Source organism: Echinococcus granulosus (assembly GCF_000524195.1).
Source record: "Echinococcus granulosus chromosome Unknown EG_S00026, whole genome shotgun sequence".
Taxonomy (NCBI): domain Eukaryota; kingdom Metazoa; phylum Platyhelminthes; class Cestoda; order Cyclophyllidea; family Taeniidae; genus Echinococcus; species Echinococcus granulosus.
Genome location: NW_020170406.1, coordinates 262,193 through 284,013, shown reverse-complemented (window position 1 = coordinate 284,013; position 21,821 = coordinate 262,193). Strand labels below are relative to the sequence as shown.

General features: G+C 40.4%; 2 protein-coding genes across 2 annotated transcripts; one reads left to right on the top strand and one right to left on the bottom strand. All coding sequences in view use genetic code 11, as the record gives it.

Annotated features, from left to right (window-relative positions):
* Positions 1-1,188: 1,188 nt before the first annotated feature.
* On the bottom strand, positions 1,189-5,456 carry EGR_04276 (Multiple inositol polyphosphate phosphatase; the record flags this gene model as incomplete). Its single annotated transcript, XM_024493525.1, has 8 exons — positions 1,189-1,385; positions 1,887-2,176; positions 3,269-3,393; positions 3,960-4,093; positions 4,147-4,348; positions 4,521-4,731; positions 4,765-5,051; positions 5,448-5,456. The coding sequence occupies 8 exons, from the start codon at positions 5,454-5,456 to the stop codon at positions 1,189-1,191; spliced, it is 1,455 nt and encodes a 484-aa protein (XP_024352033.1).
* Positions 5,457-6,731: 1,275 nt separating this feature from the next.
* EGR_04275 (Band 4.1-like protein) lies at positions 6,732-12,067 on the top strand (the record flags this gene model as incomplete). The annotated part of the gene is made up of 5 exons (XM_024493524.1): positions 6,732-6,888; positions 7,001-7,127; positions 7,912-7,984; positions 10,192-10,627; positions 11,970-12,067. 5 exons carry the CDS (start codon positions 6,732-6,734, stop codon positions 12,065-12,067), a joined length of 891 nt encoding a protein of 296 aa, XP_024352032.1.
* Between the last annotated feature and the right edge of the window lie 9,754 nt (positions 12,068-21,821).

Below are 21,821 nucleotides of genomic sequence, written 5' to 3'. Positions count from 1 at the left end.
AAACGAGAACCGGAAATAATGTAGACGGAGTAGTTTTTATTAATGTGCCTAATGCCACTAAAGCGTTAGGTAAAGGTTGTTGCAAACGATCAAGAAATCGTCTAATTCTTGCTCTATTGCCGCATCTCCTAAGAGATGCCATTTACATAGTGTGTGTTTATCTCGTAACGATCTACAGGCTTGAGGCCTCTTTGTGAGCAACGACCCTGGCGTAAAGTTCATCTTGATGCTTGAGTAAGAAGACAAAAAAAAGCACCTGAAATTGGGGAGAATTTTGTACTGAACTGAATGTTATTATACTATCAGGGCGGAAGCTAAGCGATGAACCCGTTTTTAAATCAAATCCCTTCTCCTACAGTGAAGAAGTAAACGGCTTTGGATTTGAACTGAGACTATAGGATTTAACTTAGTGTTAGGAAAGGAATTAAGAATGACATTCCCAATAGGGACGAGGTAGCATTCAAGCCTATATGGAAGATTGACTTCAAATTGAATTATTGAGGTTCTGTTGTAGTGGTGTGTCTACAAGGCGTGCAGACTCGCAGTTGATCTGTGGACGAGGATCTCGTGACGTTTACCTGCTATTCTCTTATTACTTTTGGAAAGCAAATTTTAACCAACTATTGAAAAATTATCAACACACCAACAGCTTCGTAACCAGGAAATTGACTATCAGTAATTTCTTGCGCGACGCGATAGGATGCATGCGCTGAAATCCCGATCGGGAATTTGGAGTAATTACGTAGATCAGTAGACAACGGCTGCCATCGAGCTATTGTGTATCAGGTAAGATTCTTGGCGGCTAAATATACCACAAAAAACTGCTTTAAATGATTAAGAAAAGTAATTCATACCTGATTGGTTCCTTTAATGATTATTAATAGAAATGTCTATTGATTTTAAAAACTGTTACATGTTCTGGCAATAAGATGTTCGGCACAATTAAATGAGTGGTTTACACCGTTTTTGAACTGGACGATGAAGGAAAATTTCCCATGCTTAACCTTCACCAAACTGCCAAACCACTGAACCCCTCAAAATGACACATTTAGTCAGACACGAACGAACGCCTCTTCATAATACTTGATACGTTTCTTTGAAAAATAATCATAGAACGATCCACAAGTCTACTGCGAGTTAGGCGTAAACAAAAATGCATGCACACACATTTACGTAGTTTATCAAAATTCACGCCGAAGGCGGAGAGCTGAGAGGTCGATCACAAAGGGCTGTTTTGTTGTACGCCGAGGGCAGACAACTCTCGAAATGCGCCAGCACTTGGGGTAGCCGCAGAGGTCGTGGCAATCCATCCGCCTGGGGTATTATCTCCACTACTTGCTCGTTCAGTCGCACTTCCAGACAGTAGTCGTTCAACGAGGGCTCCTCTGTAAAAAGAGAAAAAGTACAATAAACCTAACACCTTCTCACCTTGTCCGTAGGAAAATAAGACACGAACTAAGTGGGCTGCTAGGATAGTTCCATAAAGTCATCCAATCCGTTTGCTAGTAGTGTGAAAAAGAAATAAACCACCACAGCCAAAATTTAAAAACAATTATCCTCAAATCAAGAGCATTATACGCCCGTTTCATTATCTTCAACTCAGTCAAATCAAGGACACATGGCTTGGTGTGATCGGTTATCGTAAATTGGCAAAAAAAACATTTAGCACACTTTAAAAGTCCAGGTAATATCACAGGACCGTAAAAATGAGTGCTTTCTATAAATTTCGTAAATGCAGAGTGTCAGTTACGAAAACCCTATGGATACCCAATAACTACGTATTGTAAACACTACTAAGAGGTCAAGGTACAGTATTGACCCTCCTAAACAGAAAATACACCTCAGCTAAAAATAATTCAAAGGGCCTAGGGACCCACACCACTCACCATTAAGATTGGGACAGTAGAAGAGGAAGAAGGCTATGTTTCCAGCAAAAGGAATGATATGCGAGGAGCGGAAGAGATTCGGCACTGGCAGCTCCTCCAGTTGAAGTCGTCTCAAACGCGACTGGAAGCCCGCGGCGGTCAAGTGCTCCCCGCCACCGAACTCCGAGGAGACGGACTCGTTGAAGAGATTCAACTTCGTCACTAGTGGCAGCAGGGTTTCCGCATGACCGAACCAAAAGACACTGCGGTGGGAGGACTTCTTCTCCAGCTTACTCACATCGTATCCGTCTCTGGGAAGAAGTTAGTCAGTAAGATGGACTGATTCTTTCTGCATTCATAAGGTCCCAACAAATGCATTGTCGATACTGCCCGCACCTTGGGTGCCATTTAAGATGTTTGAGTCAGCGGTAGAAAGGATAAAGATAACCACTTGATGTCCAGAATATATTTTTCAAAGTATTTTCACGCATTTCATATGAAAATGATTATAAATCTAACGGTTTCAAATAACGTATTGTTACCTTCCTCCGACAGAAAAAAATTACAACTATGAAATTCAAATTTCAGTAAAAACTAAAAGTGAAAAAATATATATCTAAAGATTGCTTCACTTTTGACAATAAACTTTCATTATTGATATGCTCCGGAGGTTAAAGTGGGCATGTACCTCAAATTAACTTTAACATGGGGGATTTCACTAGTGAGGATTAAAACTTGGCAAAAGTTATTAAAGTACCTTCTAGACACAAATAAACTGTCCAAATAACCACTACAGCTACGCAAATAGTCTTTCAAATTATTTGGTTCGAGCATTGACAATAATGTCACGGGTGGCGATGTAAATATAGTCGCCATGCTAACACATCGCCAAAGTGTGACCTGGGGGTCATGGCCACCAAAAAAAAGAATTGGTCAAAATCGCATAACAATAGGTCAAGTAGTGGTTTAACCCCTGTATCAGTCAATGCTGAAGTAAGGGCGGATTAAGGACACGGACTGAAGTTCAGTTAAGATCATGTAACACCAAGTCACCTAATCCATTCAATGGTTTCAAGCCTACCCCACCCGGGAATGCAAATCATGTCACAAGTTCAAGCTTAAAAATGTTGTTAAGCTAAGGCTGAGTCCAAATAAAATTCAAATGACATCAAGTCACGTAGCGATCCAGTCCATACGCCAGTCACTGCCAAAGTAGGGGTAGAATAGGAGCGCTGACCAAAGCTCAATAAAGATTATCTGATGCCGAGTCAAACATCCCATTCATTCACAAGTTCAGGCTTAAAAATGTCGTATTAAGAAGTGGTCCAATCCAAATGCAAAATCAAGCCATCCAAAATGTGGCTCATTAAAAAAGCGTAATTGCGAGCCTTTAATCAACTCACCGTTTAGCGATGACCATGTCTCGGTCGTGTGTGGCAGCCTTCACCATGTCCTCCATAATGGCACCCCAGAGAGGGCAGACCTGCTCATAGCTCAGTGGGAATGCATTTCCTTTCGTCCAGTACTGCTGATAATTGAAGAGAGAAGATAAAGATAGGTGTCATTAAGTCGTCTAGAAGGCAATACTCCAGACGTTCGCAACTGGCCAGATTTAGCACCTCATAAAGCTCAAGAGCCCACTCGATCGGGAAGTAGGGTTTGTTCATAAAAGGTCATTTGTTGGAACCGAAAAAGCAGGACGGATTTTGTTTTCATTCTGTCTACACAGTGTATGACGGGTGAAATCCCAGATACAAAAATACGGCGCGGTGGAATCGCGTTGGAAATTTGCAAAAAAACATGGCGACGATAGTGTTGTGACAATAAGCTTCGAAAACCAATTTAAGTATTTCAATTTCCCTATTTAAATAATTGGTTTATTTAAAATGCTCTTTATTCGACGGCTTAAATGTCGCAGTTTTAACTTAGACAAGGGAAAGGAGGACATTTCAGAACAAGCAGATAGTACCACTCCTTTTTAAATTAGCGTATGAAGGGCAGGTTATCAAATCCAGATTGCTGAAGATAAGCGACCGAGAGTTTTGTTAAATCCACAATAAAATAAGTATGTACCGTCAATGCTACAAAACATACTTTTAGGTCATGAAGATACTCCAAAACATATAGATGTTCCGGTCTAAAGAGCTGAACCCATCCGGGGAGTGGCGAGCCCTCTTCCATAGCGGCGACTTCATAAGCGGCTACTTTATATAAGTTTTCGATATCCGCTGTACAGGGAAAGAATTGATTTGTTAAAAGCTAGGAAGGAAAAAGAACCTACTTGTTGTTAGTTGAAGGTCCTCCAAGCCGTGGTCACTGACCACCTCTTGCAGTACCCGCTGCATCTCTTTGCCATCCCGAAACTTGTAAAACTCTTTTCTCGCAATCTCGCTCGATCGAACAGCTGAGATATAATTGTTGCAGTCAGCAAAGAATCGAATCCTTCTAAAGTCCTCTGTGATGGTTACATTGTCATCTGTGTACTACAGGAAAGGAGTGACAAAATGGCTAGGTGATCTGCTCGAAAAAACACTTTCACTCATAATAAACAATAACCAGTGACAAAGGGAAGTAACTAAATCGCATCCAACTTAGGACATATAATTTACCAGTTTTTAAAAAGGGTATAAATAACAAATAGGCAAGAGTTCGTACCGTGGAAAGAAAAGCCTTCGCACTGTCAATAGTACGCTCGGTTTCACTGGAAATTACAAGCATGTTGGACGCGTGCCGAAATTCATTGGGAACGATCGCACGCAGACGACGACCAAGATCTTCGATCTCCTTAACTCCAGATGATAACAGAACCTTGTCGCCTTTTCCACATGACTTTACAGAAAAGTCCACGTCTGGGAGACTACAATTGCTGTGTTAACAAATTAATGCAAGGTAGACATACGCTTTTAGAAGTCTAGCTCGTATTTTTTCCACCTTCTTCGAGAATTTGCTATCAGGAGAACGCGTCCCATGACGGATGAGAGCGTTTACATGAACGAAACGCCTGCGGTTGAGTAGAGACGGAAGTACAGATTTAAGACCGTTATTTTTGTATGCAGTTTTTGATCCAAATGCAGTGAGGCTGTAGCCATCAATGAGATGTTCGTCGTAGTATGGTGAAGACGAGAAAAAGAAGTAAATTATTACTCCAATGGATAAGATAATTAGTCCAGGAATGTCAACAAAAATCTAAAAATAATAAAAAAATTCCTTAATAGGGACACAAATGTGCATTAAAGTGAATATACATCGAATTTATCGCAATTAGAAGTACCATAACCAAGCATACGACATTACGGAAAGGAATCAAGCGCCTTAAGCAATATATCCATAAAATGAGAAAATGAGTCAAGTGAAAAAAAGGGTATTTTATTACCAAGTAATATGAATACACATGCAAAAGATCTACGAGAAAATTACCGATCATGGGATGTGTCAAAGGGGTATAAACTGGACAAACTGGTGATGCAACAAAGAACTCACGCATCCAACTCAAATGATCAACTAAAAGATCTATTTCCTGTAAAGTTTACCTACACTAAAATAAATATTATAAGTTTTCGATTAACCCTGCGGTTAACTCACATGCGACATATCAATGGACCTAATCTACACAGCCCGCCAAAGGATATAGTCATGCATGGCAAAAGACCTTGACCCAGAGGATATAAAAAACAACAACAAAAATAATTGAAAAATTCTACATTTGTTTGCACAAAAACAGAGCGTAACGTCAGTAAAAATTTTTGTTTTGAAGTAAATTACAGGTGTCTGCATTTTGCTGGGACAGTAAATTATTTCTTAAATATGCCTCTAATTTGAAAAAACGGTTTTTCTTTAATCTACACTTTTAATACTCTCGACAAACAAAAATTAAACCAATAGTTTTAAAGCAAGCCAATTCTGTGTACTTGACGTGCGCATTCTAGAAAAATTACTGTTTGGAGCCTCCTCTAAAACTGAGCCAAAACATATCAGCGTAGGCAAGGCGTAGTGCTGACTTGTAACGCACTAAGAGGCCTAAGTTGGGCCGCAATTCATGCTAATGATTGTAAGTTATGCAAGGGAGGAAAGAATTACCCTGCATTTAGTCAAACCATCAAGAAACTCTGATCTTTTGCAAGTTTACCGTGCTAACTGTAGCTAGATAGATTGAACTTCTATTTTTTTTCCTAATTTCTGGCAAGCACATCTGAAAATCAGCGCAACCTTTCCAGTTTTTAATAAGGGTGCGCCTTACCTGTTGGCAAGCTTCTTGCATATTCCTTGATTCCGTTTGTATTAGGGTTAAGTTTTCGCGACTAAAAGTAATAGTGAGGCAAGCAAAGTGCAACATTACTTTGATTTTAACGGCCTTGAAATGTTTGTTCTAGCTCTTTACGTAAATAAATCAAAAGGCGCTGGCACTAAATATCCCGATATAAGTGGATGGAGTCGCTTATTCGGTTTTTCATTCGAAGGTGGAGAAAAAGTAGGCGGAGGCCAGAGCATAGTGGTGTGGCAGAAATGTCACATACCTCCTTTGACGGAAGTAGAAAAAAGTCAACGGATATAGAATGTATTGTTGAATACATAGATGGGACTTGCACAACATTCTTTTTTCCTGTAAGGAACTACTTTGTTAATGGTTTAGAAAAATTCCGAAGGCAGTAAATTGTACGACCTGGCGTTTGCATTTATCGGTCTTAATGATGAGCGTGAGTACTTCGGGCTTCGCATTGATAATAAATTAAAGGTGAGGACTTGGTTCACACTAATTATTGGTATAGCCCTGGGTTGATCCAACAAAACTTATTCGAAAGCAATGTCGAGGTTACATATTTGTTGTGCTTAATCTTTTGCTTAGTGGGCCCTCCCTTTCGGTTCCTAATGCGGGTGAAATTTTTCTCTGCGGAACCTCAAAAACTGCGAGATGAATACACCCGCTACCTCTACGTTCTTCAACTGCGAAAGCAGCTGGAACATGGAATCCTTCAATGCACAGATGATCGGATGGCGGCCGAATTAGCTGCATTCCTTCTACAAGGTACTACCTTTTTGGATAATTAATCTTTCGTGAATACAAATATGTAGTCATATTGAGTGATATTACTACTAGGTGATCCTATGACCAAATTTCATCTCGCAATTTTTTAAAGGTGAATTTGGTGCCTATGACTCCCGGCAACACACACCAGCTTTTGTATCAACTATACCATTCTACCCTCCCGAACGTCAAACGGAAACACTTGAACTTGCTATTCTTCATGAATACCAAAAACTGAGGTACATGTGCCCTCGTTCACATTTCACCAACAAAATCAATTTTACTATTTTTTTATTTAACCTAGAAATCGGGAGTGGACACCAGAGGAAGCTGATATGATGTTTTTGGATCGGATTAGATTTTTGCCAAACTATGGTGTCGACATGCATTTAGTTAAGGTACTTGCTCCTACTTTTATTTGTAAGAGCATAATTAAAATAAAATTAAAAGCATCCTTTTATCTAGGGCAAAGACAGTGAGAATTACACTCTAGGACTTACACCCACTGGAATACTTGTTTATGAAGGAGAACAAAAAATCGGATTATTTGTGTGGTGCGTAAATGTGGTTCCTTTTTAATTTTAATACTTGAACCTCATAGAACTCTTGCAAAGAAATGGAAACTTGCCGAAAAGAGAGCTGTTTTAATAAAGACATATCATAAAATGGCAAAAAAAGCACTGAGTTCTAGGTGTATCGTAGGTTCGTTTCCCCATCCAACATATTACATTGGTGCTTTAAGAATTTTTGCCATGATAATAAGCTCCAATAAATTATTAGAGGGTTTTTTGGACTACAAAGCAGCTTATTTCCACACATCAGTTAAATTCATCTTTGTAAGCTTATTTTACTTTATCTGTCATGCCATACTGCTTGATTAATACCTGGAGATCACTTTGTTCAACGTCTCAAACAATCTACTTGATATGCATAGAAATTCCGAATGGAATTCCCAAACATGTTTCTCACTCATTTTTTACATTTATGCCTAAACACCTTTTATATTTTGAATTCTGTTTATAGGTCCATGATTCTAAAATTGGATATGCATGGCAAGAAATTGAAGCTGGTTGTTGCTGAAGAGAATGAGCAGGCAGTGAGTTATTTGCCTATTGCTTCTCTAGCACGCAGAATTATTTACATTGGACAGAATCAACAAATCGGCTAAGTACTTACAAAGTAATGTTGTAGGATATCTAAATAAGTTCGAGCTGTATCTCGTAGGAAAGTACAGAAAGCCTCTTATAATATTCTGCGCTAAAACAGTAGGCATTAAGGTTAATAGTCTTCCCCCTACCACGATACAGGCTTACTTCAGATTCCATAAATACTGAGCAATTTACCTCCAAAAGTAAAAACCTAACCTAATCTTTTGAAAATGGGCTTCTGCGTAAAGGTGTGAGATAAGTGTATTGCTAGGGAATATCCTGTGGTGTGTTCGTTTTTATAACCCATTTTCTCCATTTCTTTTCGCAGGTCATAATAATATTCATTCAGCAATGTGCGTTTTCATAAACTATATGAAAAGCGGTGAAATTCAAATTGACAGTCTTCCAACTTCACTCTCACCTGTTGTTAAAACACGCGGGTGGGAACCATTTGCTTTGCTATTTCTATAAATTCACCATTACTATTGTTACTAGGTATGAATCAATTATCTCGTTATTACCCGCTTCGAATATGACTTAAAGTTTTCCCTGTCAATGTCGCCCTCCATTTTTTCAACATGCCATCAGCGATACGTGCGTCCTCGTGATGAAAATAGAGAGTCCCTCTGAACGTAGGGTAGCGTCTATCTTTGAGTAGGTCACCAAAAGTACCGCATTATCTAAATCGTTTCTAGGTCTCATGTTCTGCCATTCTTGCTGCAAACTTCAACAACAAATTGGTCGAAAAACTTTTGAGGCTGTGGAACTGACTCGATTCAACTAGCTCCTTCTAGGTCCAATCACATCAACCAGGCACAACCAACACGATACGTATGAGACCACAAAATACGTGGAAATGGGTGCGGAGCACAGTAGCGAGTACTGCACCAACAGATGGATAGACCGACGCCTTATTGTAAATGCATTCAATCAACTGTATACAGCTTACAAGTACGAGTCACCTCAAAAAAGTGTGTTGAAATATCGCACGAAGTTATTTGGCTACCCTAGGACATTATTTGTACTAGTCTTCGTAGTACCTCTCCTTGAAAACCGAGTATCCAGCTATAAGGCGTCAGAGCACAGGCTATAGTTACAATTTATTGGTTCTTGGCTATATGGTGCTAGAGTGCTTGCCTTTCGCATCGGCTTGGCACTCACTGTTTGCGCACAGTCATAGGTGCAGAATAAAGCAGCCTACACACACACACGTACAAATGCTGCCTCTCAGATTGAGCACGCAAATACCGAGAAGCAGCGCCCAACAACTACACACCAGAGCGCGCACCATACACAGTAGGACGGTCTCTTTGACTCACTGTAAGGCATTTTGTCAGTGACAGCGGTAGTTTTGCTCAAAGATTTGGCTTTGTTTAAACAAGCTGTGTCACCGAAGGTCAATAACTTTGGTACCTCTCTTAGCCACATGCAAATACACATGCCCACACATACCTACGAATACTTGCATATGCAAGTCGGTGCTACAAATGGGATTATGTAACCTATGCAACCATCAATGTCGAGGATTTCTTGTGTCGGCCTAGCTTCTGTCTATTTGCCTCTCTTTTTTTTAAAAAAGTGTTTTATATGAATGTGACAATTACTGTATAGGGGTTGCTAGGATGTGACGTACTAGTGACATTTATTCGGTGTTTTTAACCGCCAAACTCCTAAGTAACGTCTTCTCAGACGGCGTTCTCTAAGGCAGGTGCCTCATGGAGAAGTACTTTTTTCTATTGAAGAGTGAAACTAGTGGGGATTAAAGCGGCATCCTCTACTGATAAATTACTTGGTCTACGCCTTCCTCAAATGGGAAGGCAATGGCATGGAAGCTGAGAGGACCAAACGGATTCTACTCACATAAATTAATCGGCGAAAGTAGGCCTCAAAGACTACACAGCTCTTATTAGCTCCTGCCATCTGCTGCTTAAAAAGTCCCCCCCCCCCGCTCTTCCACATTTCAGACTGTTCATTGACTGACTTGCGTATTTAATTGTGATGAGAAGCGAGCTCTGGGTACCAACTTTCGTTGAGCGAATGAAGATGCTATTAGGTTGCCCTCAAGCAACCCACTCATTGTCCCAAACACTGACTGATAATCCTTTCCACTGAGGGATTTGACTTTGAATTTGGCTTTCTTTTTCACCTTCGGCAGCGCAAAGTCATGGAGCACACCTTTGTTTTTGTCCTGCCCGATACTCGATCGTGCAAGCATCTATGGAAGTGTGCAGTGGAGCACCACGCCTTCTTCCGTCTTCGCGGTATCCCTAAACCTCCAACTAAATTGCAGCAGTTCTTCCGTCTTAAATCTCGTTTCTATGCCAGTTTTCGTACGGAGCACCAACTGGCGCAGGAGAACAGCTATGGCAGTAGCTCTTTCCGTCGTCGCAACACCTCTACCGGCCAGTCTTTGCGCTCTGAAGCCAGTGAAAAATCCCTCAGTCGTCCCAATAGTGGAACCGAGGTCAGACGTGGCAAATCCAGTTTTAAACGTGTCTCAACACGACGTGTGGCTGCCAGACCAAGTTTTGTTGGACGACCAAGTGGACCACGACTTTCACAACCCCCTGCGCCAGTCCCCTCTCCCACCGGTGGGTCGCCAACTCCTCGACAGCCTAGGCTAGGGACTAGGCCCGTGGTTGAAGACACCCGTGCTCATAGTCCTTTCAATGCTAAATCTGATTAGTAAGTGATATATAGGCTTTGGTATCGTCTTCCAAAGTTATATTTTTCCAATCTTTCTTATTCACAGACCTGTCACTGATAGTCACAAGGTGTCGAGGGAATATGACTTGCCAATAGTAGAACGCATTATGTCAAGTCAGTATTATCATCAAAATATGTGACCAAATTCTCGAGGTTGCATAATTGAAATGATGTGTTTCTACTGTTGTTATTTTAAGCCACTTTCTTGCTTAGATTTGTGTAATATGATACAAAGGGTCATGATCAGCTCCATAATTGATAGACTTGGTCGACTCTGTTAAGCCAAATCGCACTCACAACAACTTTGCAATGACAGCATCACTTAGGCCCGATTCTGATTGTCTAATTTTACAAGCAACCATGCACTCATACACAAAGACACACATCTACAGGGTATGAAATCATAGTCTCAGGTCATTTGTGGTCTACCTATCATTGTCATGAACCATAAGTTTGGTTTCTTCAACCTTTAAAACTTAGAAATTCTGGCACATCCCCATCTCTAAGTTGTCAGGAGCCCAACAACCACCGAAATTACTGCATTAAGAGAAAACAACTCCCACGTTTTTAAATTCAGAGTTTACAAGTAACCAAGATGACTTTATTGTCATTTATGATCCCCAGGGCTTACCTGTTTTACATCTGTGTCGAACATCCCGTAGTCCGTCCTCATTTCCTCGCTATCATCATCATCCCACCTTGTTTAAATGGCATTTTTATTTTAAGCTCCTAGCAAACCGCTAATCTGGACCGCCGACAGTCGAAGTGAGAAGATGCGGGCTAATCTAATACCTTAACTTGTTTCAACGAGCTGCAGTTCCATTCACAACTTCTGCCATACCAATACATTTGGAATAAGGCTTTCTGTGGCTAACTGGAAGAGTTTTCTGAGTGCCTTAACATAAATTAGAGTTGGTTTTGAATTTTTAAATAAGAAGTACGCATGCCTGATTCTCCGTTTGAGGAATGAAATCCACTCTGTCGCAATCAAAATAAGATTGCATCACTTAACTGAGGTCGTGGATACTTTCTTAACTATCCGGTAGTTCCAAAAAATTGATTTATTATTAAGCTAACCCGACATTATCATCTAATTTGAGAGGTTCCAGTGCATGGCCTCTTCTTCCGAACGTTTGTGGACATTGCACGTTCTCCCTTACTTTGAAACCTACGCAAAGGCGAGAGAAGACATAATACTCGGGCGGAGTATATGATGTCGGCGTGTAGAAGGGTTTAAGGGCTACCGACACGGCTCGGAGGCCGTACCACCGGGCGGTAACACAAAAGCGAAGCCTCAAATGTCCGAGAAACGAAAACGTGGTTAAACAAATGCCCGAAGCATTACAGAACGACTGGATTCTCACATGATTTGTTACTGATGCGTCTACGCCATAAAATCGACTTCTTGGCTCCTTCGATACTTTGTTTGAACTTTGAAGAGCAGATGGTTTCGTGCTATATATGGAGTTACCACTTCCAGAAGTTGGAACGTCCAGTAAAGTACGCAAAGTAGATACTATCAATCCCGTAAGCAATAAACCCCGAGATTTGTAAGAGTTTTGATATTGTAAGTTTAAATTTAAAACACCTTCCAATTTTAAGTGAATAAATTGTTTTCATGAGATCGGAGTAATTTATTTCCGTCTGGGTCCTTATCCTCGTTCCTCGTCAATCATTAAAGTCGCCTTTTCTGGAGATAAACACACTAAGGGCTCATAAATAGTGTTGGTAACTTGTCCACTCCATTAAAGGTGGCATGACGGCTTGAAAAGACGTTGATTTGATGCCTGTAATGGAGCCCGGTTGATGTGGCACCAGTGATTCATTTCCACCTCGTCCCTCTCACCTCCTCGTTAAGGCAGACGAGAGAGCACGTTTCCTGCATAAATCAGTTCTGCCTGAGTTTAACACGCAAAGTATCACTTTTTACCCACTCGATAATTTGCATAGCATAATAGCTTTCTCTCTTTCTCTCTCTCGGTGGCAGTTTGCCTGTTCCTCAATCAAGACTGAAGTTGCAATGCTAATTAAGCCAGGCAGTCGTCAGTCTGTGTTATTAACATACAATGACCTTCACCCTCTGTTTTTGTTCAGTCTGTTCTCAGTTGTCGTCAGCCCTTTGTGAGGTTCCTTCTGTTTCTCCTTAACTAAGTAGTCTGCTGTTTGCCTTGACAAGCAGATTAAACAAACCAGTGAATAAAGTTGGCCGATTCTTTAGAAAAAAAAGGTTCGGGTGGATTTAAAGAGGTGTCAGCATCCATAATTAACCTTCCGCCTTTTGTTTTTAGTTTCGAATATACCGTATGAGGAGTTAATGTTTATTTTAACAATGAAATCATCTAATCAACCTCGGAATGCCTTCCATCGTCCGATCAATGTGCTGTGAACATTCTACTGGTCCTTTTAACTCCCATTTTCCTTTTAATAATGCCTTATAAGTGTGTGCGTGTGTGTGTGTTTCACACTTTTTCCCAGCGTTTCTATGCGATACCTAAATCTGTACAAAATTACAGTTCTTTGATTCGCTTTACATTGCTCGTTTTTTTCTTTGAAAAGGGGTATATAGTCATGGCGGGGTAAGGGGAGGGTTCATTCAAATAAAAAAACAAATGAAAGAGTTCTTTATCTATTTCAGGTAAACATTTGTGGACTTTGATCTTTCACAAATCTCATCTCTAATAGGAGCCACCGCATGGTGCGTTTTGTGGGTGCAATCCGGTGAAGTTAGACTCTTGCAACTTCCTGAGAATCGTTTACGTGGGAGATTCAATTCTGTAACATTATACCTACCTACGGAGACATTTTTAGGTCCTAATATTGCTGTTCTGAACACCAAAGGGTGGAAATATTATGCGACCATAGTAGACTTACTTCAGATGAATTCATGAGGTGTACAATTTTGAGGTTAGCTACAATGTTAGCAGGTAAAAGGGATCGGACACGTGAGGCGTAGGTGGCATCATCAGAGCTCCATCCCACCAAGCGTCCGACAAACCAAATCAAGGGGCACTTAAAACGCTTTCTTAAAAACTCTTGTTTACAACTCCTTGTAGCTTATTGTAATCAATTCTTCTTGTGGGGCACAACAGCCCCTTCAAATGTTCTGTGCATGAGTTCGGGATGGTGTCCAAAAGTCAGGCTCTTAGCGGCCTTTGTGTTATGCGTCTGCGTAGGTTGAATTGTCTGCAGTAAACGTCGATTCTTACCTACCTTTAGGAGTAGTCACCTACCAGTCCATTCAGTCATTCCCTTTTTAAACTTGGGGGAACATCTCGCCGCACCGCAGCCAATACAATAGACTAAGCACCCTTAAGCGTAGTTTAGGCATGCTATTAAGGAACTACTTTTATTTTAAATAAAATGAAGGTATCCATATTGCCTGATTCGCCTTTGAATGCTCTATAAGGCACATTAATCGTGAAGCGGATCTAGTGTCAACATGAAGAACAACTGGGAGACCAGTGGCAGGGGTGACATTAGGAAGGTCAAATATAATAGACACCGAGGCTGAATCACGGGGATAGACATCAGTCGGTTATTTTGGTGCTCACTTTAGTATTCATAAGCCCAAGCGGTCATCCCAAATGTGCAATCATTTAGTTTCTCACAAATTAGAAAATCTACAAGGTTTATTCATTGAGGTTCGTTGACCATCAATTTAGAAATGTGTAACCTGCGCCACAAGTATGCGAAAATGACCCCAAAATATGATTTACTCGTTTATTTCATCACTAAAACTCCCTCTAGGTCATGTGAATTTTGCGCAACTCGAAGGTGTAATTGAGTGATCCCGCCAACTAGACGCAATCAGTTCTGTGGACATTCAAATACAAGTACACGACTTGGGACTGATTGACTCAGTTCCGAAGACTTGGCAGCTTTGTTAAAAAAAGGTAATTAAGTGGATTATGGCTGTGGTAAATTTCCATTCAAGATGTTCCCGCAGAACCAGAATATGGGATTGACTTAAATCGCTGTCTGCTGCAAAAAAAAATCGAAGAATAAAGGGAGTCTTTTAAGCATTTGGTAATTTAATACTTTCTTAAGAAAGACAACATGTAATAATATATTCGTTAGACTTGATCCAATTAGTAGAACAAGAATGATTTCATTGCTCGAGTTTGATTCCACGGATAAATGTCGTTTATAAATTGCATTTAATTAACAAGGGTTGTTTTATGACTACGAGTAAATAATGCTGCATTTGATTGAGTGAAATATCCAATAGTCGTGGCAGAATTTACGCGGAAACTCATTAGGCACGCAGAATGCATATTTAATGATGCTCGTATCTAACTAGGCAAGGTGGTGAAACCTGCACTCTTTGCAATGCCAAGCACCTAAATAAGCGTATGCACCCTCATTATAAGATAAAATTAGGTAGCTGCATGGAGTGCCTAAAATATCAACTTCTTTGGAATAATCAACATGGAGGTCTTCGTTTGCCTCCAAAAGAGATGCGTGTTGGCAAAATTTTAGCTTAGCGTTTATTTTATATTTTAAGACTAAATTTTGCCTTTATTTCTGTCAAAATATGGCAATTCTAATGTCCAGCCTATTTTGCATACCTTCGCGTAGAAATGGTCACGATTACATAACGAATGAGGCAAGCTATTACCGCTCCAATTTCTTTTTATTGTAAGCCTTAAACCATTCTGCTAGTGAATTTTTTGACAGTTTGGATCTTCACAAGTGTAAGAAGCGGGTTTTATTCACTGATACACTAATCCTCATTGTTTTTCTTGCACACCTGCGCCACGTTGTATCGACAAGATGAGCCTTAACTTCAGCAAGCGATCAAATGTATCCGCAGTGCACCACATACTAGCACACTTAGTATGCATGGTCTCGGAAGTATGAGGTGGTTCGTGTCTTCGAGTTGTGTGTGGGTGGGGTGGTGAGTGGACCGTTTTAAGACAACCAATGATGCATTCGTTCGCCTAACAAGAGCCATTTCTCATCACCAGTTTAGCGTTGAGTCAGTCATTCATTCAGCAACCTAAATCAGGCGTTTTGCATTACATGTGAAAGAAGCGAAGACCACACTCTCTCTTTGAAGCCTATCGTCTCTCATCTGTTGTTGGTACATGTGAGCGAGACCCAGTTTCTATGTTGCTTCCATAACTTCACCATTGCTGCTCACGCTGGTAAAAATCAATTTTCTTGCCATTGCTGGCTTCAAATATAACTAAAGTGTTATCCTGTCACTTGCGCCTCCCATTCTTTCAACGTGCCAGTAGCAGCACTTACGTCTTCGTGAATAAAAACAGATAGCCCCCCTAAACGTGTTGCATCTATCCTGGAGCGAAACTCATGAGAAAGATATTCCTCCAATTTATTCCTAAGTAGAATGTTTTACTAACTCTGCTGCATACTACACCCTCTTCGAAGGTTCTACAGCAAAATGAACGAGACGCCTTTGCAGCTTTGGGGCTGACTCGGCTAGATTAGCTTCAGCTGTGTTCAATCACATCAACCAGGTACCAACGACATTCTATGTGTGTGAGTACAAATGTGTAAAAAGTAGTAGAGGGCATAATAAAGGGTACCGTGTGGGCAGATTGGTGAGTTGATGCATATCAATGACTCAATTTTGCATGACATTAGGGCTGACCATATCGAATGGCACGCCATCTTTTTGTTCACCTAATATAATATAATAAGGTGCAGAGGTGTAACTTAATTGAAAAATCACTGTATCTAGTTGATACCTTTGCTCTAGCATATGCATATTGCTCTAATAAATCTTCTTCCCCCATGTACACATGTTTTTCTCAATCGAAAACGAGTAAACATTGACACCGCAACAAAGAGACCAAAACCATCTCGTGGAAATAGTTTATGCTCTCGCTCTCCTTGGCAAACATTTAGTTTTCCCAGTTTTATTACTTCCACTCAAACTTTTTTACTTAGAATTGGCTAAATATCAGATTACCTGCTGAAATTCGACGCTTGTTTGAAAGATACTGTTACGGCCTTATCCTTATTAGTTCCACTTATCTATTCATAGGTTTTCTCATTCATCTCAAATAGCAAATTTTTTTCAACACAAATGCGTGTTCGCTGTCCTAAGAGAATTAAATTCTCAAATGTGTAAAGTGAAACACGAAAGACAGCAGAATGTGGAGACATTTTTTTCTTCCATTTGATCCAAAAACTTGCATAACTACATCACAGGCGTGTAGCGGTTCTCTCAAACTCCAAATGTATCAGTTCTATATATTGGCCACATCAAATTTCGCAACAACAGACGTAAGGTGACTGGATGCGTGTTCTGCCACTTTTATTTTAAGCAAAGCACTTTTTTAAGAAGCGGACCTCTGTGTGAGTGGTTGGTTAAAGCTTATCCCTCGTTGACTTAAAATATTATGCACAGCCATCCAAATGCCTGTTCATAGCTCAACAAGTAAGTAGCTGCCTCTATTAGCCCTACTAAAATTTTCGACGTTGGCACGATGATGCTACTCACACTGTACAGTAGCATTTACAATTTAAAAAATCATACGGTATGGATTTATCGCCTGTTTTAAACAAGTATGATAACGTATTTCTAAGAGTTAGTTCTTGCAGCTTAGTCCCTTTAAAGTCTTCCAGTTTGGTTGTTTTAATTTTACTCAGCCCTAGTAGCAATCGAGAGGTAGTTGCCTGTCCTCAATTTCTCAGGATTTTGTCAGCTTTTATCATAGGGGTGGAAAGGAGAAGCTTTAGGCTTCGATAACTAATAATCCTGTGTGGTTAAATAAAATTGTGACGAGGCTAAGTAGTTTATTTTACTTCAAAGGAAAAGTTGCTTTCATTAGCTAAGTACCTCATTTATCTAATAGCATGTACTGAACCAATTCATCATAATAATGACAAAATGTTTTCGATATCTATTAACCTTATCATTTCTTAAAGGAAGACTTTAAGCCAGCAGGCAAACCTGGTCCTGCTAAGAACAATCATTATTACATTTGTTAGGTACTGAATTTAATCGTCAAAAAGGGAATCATCTGCTGTGATTGACTGCATCTTTGGGGCTCACTATGAAAGAGTTAAAGTGGAGTCGAATTCAGGCAAATGTCAAACTTCGACTTTGCAAGAGGACTCCCAAAGGGGGCTAGGTGAAAAACGAAGAAGGCTTTTAACACCCCTCTAAAACTATGCTGTTATTTCTTTCTCATGTTGCCCCTAGACGACTGTTACTAAGATGTGCGATTAGCTTACATTACAAACTTGCTGTCAAACATCATCTGGCCTTTGGCTCAATCCGCCAAATAATTCTCATCTGATAGAGTTATCCTTGTAGGAAGCTCATTATTTAAGGAAATCATCCAGATCTATGGCTTTCTTTTTATGAGGCAAATTCATTGGATTATTTTTGGTCCTGTCTCGCCTTTTATTATGGAAGAGGCATAAGAGTGAACACTGGTAGCTTCAGGAAAAACTCCCAAAGAAAGGAGAGCTAGGCAGTAAACTTATATTTTTAAATGAATCTTGAAATTTGCAAGCCCATTAATATCCATGGGTTGTGTCCCAGCTTCGGCGGTATAAACTTTAGCTGTGCCCATATACTAGACTTTCTGCAAAACCTTAATTATTCAGCCCTCGGCTTTGGTGCCGGGACACTTGGTGCCTTAACTATTGTGCCTTCGCCGTGAGGGCTAACTAGCTGGCTGGCATCAAGGCTATGCCGGTAGCTCCGAATCCCACCGTATTGCCTTCTTTCGAAATTAGGAAAGTCCAGAGGCGCTACCGATTCTATTCGATGTGTCCTGATACAGCTTAAGAGAAGACTCAAGGTGCCACTGTAACCCATTATAGCAAGTCATAATTGCTGAATCGGTTTTTACTCAGTTTTCACAATTGCATAGACGACACAAAAATTCCGGCAAATTACATATTAAAATATAACGGTTAAATTGTTATCAAAATCGAAAGAATAATTGCCCTTGAAATAAATTGTGACCCTTAAGAATTAGTAGAGGCATTGTTATTTTGGCTTTTTGACTTCAGAATTACATTTTCTTTAAGCCCATATTATACTTTTACTTTTTTGGTCAAAGCAGCTTCAACCCACTTTTTCCTACTACGTAGACCCTAAATCTATAAACTATGTATCTTAAATCTTGTCAACGATTGATACGTCTGCTTTATAAACCCTGCCTTAAAAAGACGTGGTTTTGAAACTACCTTTGCCCTTGGCGCTTAGCGTAAACCGGTTAGTTGTGTATGTGTTTCGGGCAGGTACCTCTGCTAGATTTCACAAGCACGTAACTTAAATAAATATGGAACTTATTCGCGCAATTTGCCTTGATATATGTGAGTAGGAGGTCCCGAATTGCGTTTTCGAGTAATTTTTGGGTCGGGGCAACTTAGGTGCTTGTCTGAGTTCCAAAACTTTTGACTAAAGGTGGTGAAAACAAGACAATTGCTTCCACTAGTTGGTCTTGTAGGAATTTTTGAGTTTCTTACTCACGAGTTTAAAAGCTGATGACTAAGGAGGTGGGTATTTCGTTGACCTAACGTATTTTTGTACGGCTGGAATTGTGATTTGGGGAATAATGGTGTTGTTCCACTCATGCGCTTATTACCCAAAAATGGAATAAATCAAACCTCTGCTATAGTTTGTTACGTGTACGTGCCCTCAATCAAGGTTGAAAGCAGCGACTCCCGATACGTAGCCGTTGAATTTGTCCACCTTTGACTATGCACAGATTCCGTCTCTAGCACATTATAAAGAGAGACTTCAAATGGACTGCATCTTTGTTAGGACAAACTCTAGGTGAATAACGCCAACTTTAGTGCCTTACATCTATGTGTGAGCGAACTTTGTTTTGCCCATAGCCCCGTTTGTGAATATTCAACCTTTAACCTACCGATTTACATTGTAGATGCAAAATTTATTCTCTGGTCCGATCACCTCAAGTCCTCCTGAAAGCAAGTCGAGGTCAACGTTTACCATTATTACTGTGTATATTTTACGTAATTCTTGAGTGCATCCTTCACCTAATGGGACTTTTCGCCTTCTCATCATTTCATACTTCCAACGGTAGTGCCATACCCTCAAACCACATGTAGGAAAGGGGGGTGCCCGTGATCCTTAAACCAGTCAGTAAAACAAAACAAATCTTGGCCAATCGCAATCTGAACCCTTTTCCTCTAAGCGGCATGTGCTTGCATTTTCCTGATCTGCTGTCTCAGTGGAAGCCTAAGTGTGTAGTGGGCAGGATCAAATAACGAATTGGCTTACCAATCGCCAGCAGCAGTGGAGGGTTCGACCCCACACAGCATGCATGCGCTCCGTAAGCTAATAGTAAATGAGTGGGAGCGACTGGTTAGGCGACACTCTTAGGTGTTCATTTGTGACATTGCACTTCCTCATAATGTCTTTTTTGACACTTGTCAATTTTCACTTCTTCAATATATCCCGCAGTAGCTACATTCATCCTTCACGATTCTTACCTCATTAAATCGGATTTCATGATAACTTTAGAACACGCCCAAATAGTACCCGATTAAGCAGCGTCGATACCACTTGATAAGGGTATTTTTCCCATAATTTTATCAATTACTACTCCCACTTGCTACTGACCTGGTACCGCATTCCATGTGATCTCCAGTTCAAATTATTTATAAGACTTGATGTATTAAACCATTGTGACTAAAAAGTGGTATTATAGGTGTCACAACTACCCGTCACTTTACGGCAATACCTAACCGTCCGTTAACTGTTTAATCCCATCCAAAGCGTACACTTCTACACGATTTTTTACAATAAATTTCCCGTTCCGAACTTGCCATAACGCTCTGCACCCAACGCTTCCAACATGTCTCGGAAAAACAATGACCGATTCTAGCGAGGTGAGACAAGAAGTCCATTCCCAGCCAGGAAACAGTAGCTCCCTTGCCATTGCATACAACTAGTCGAGTCTCAGTTTTTGAAGTGCTTTTGTGGGTCGGTGTAGAGAGTGAATCCATAACCTCCTACTTCACTCTTCCACACCGAATGAATTCATCGAGTTGGCGTCTTGAATGATCTTTCGATGACGCCTCTGTTTCAGTCATTTCAAATCAAATATGTGTCATGCTTACGTCAGAATTGGTGAGTTACTTGCCAAAAATGCTTTTCGTGCAGAGCCTGCGTCAAATTGTGCAATAGAGTGCAGACAAACTTGCATACAAAACCATTTTCCCGGGGTAAATCACTTACTGAGTCACTCTCTCGTCCCTCGCATTGTTTTCTCCCTATAATGACGAAGCCAGTTGTGTCATACACCTCATCGTGTGGTACTATCTTATCAAACAAAGGCTTTATATGATTTAAATGAAAGCTACTGTCCTTACCGGTTTCAGTATGATCACTTTTTGTCCCAAATTCCAATGTTACCATCTTTCTGTTCAAACTTTTATTGGAAATAAGTATTCATGCCTTCACTACTTCATTAAGTCCTCGGATTTGTGATGTTATCCATCATCTGCTTTAAACTGACTCCATAGGTCTGAGAGACTACCCTTTTCATTTGATTACACCAAATGAACACAGGCTCAGCACATCTGCGACCCCTCTGAACTTTCTATTACGGTAAATCGCATAATCGGTACTTCAAGCACCCCTGTACAAAAACACGGGCTGTACTACCCACGATTGCTGAATACGGCAGTCAAATTGGCGAGTTAATCAGGTCTTACACAAACTTACTAATTTGTAGTTTCGTCTTTTACATCTCCGGGTTTATTTAATGCCAGCCGACCTAAAAAAAAGTGAGTCAAGAAGGTGGAATTAGCAACGTATTGAAGCATAGCATGACATGTCGCACTTTAAGCTTCATTCATAGAAAACAATTTTTTAGTTGAATAGCTTGCCGCAGCAACTTTTCTTCCTCTCTCTCCGAAAAAAACAAACCTGACAATTCGTGAAACACACTAGGAAAATAAAGCCGAATAAAACAGTCATTTATCGTAACAAAAGCGAAATAAGGTAAAGCCCGCAGGCATTCTGCTCCTCGGTGGGTGGCTGGCCGCCGACTCGTTATGCCGGCAGACACGTCAGTAATTGAATGGAGGAGACTGGGAGAGGGTAGAATCTGTCTCAACACG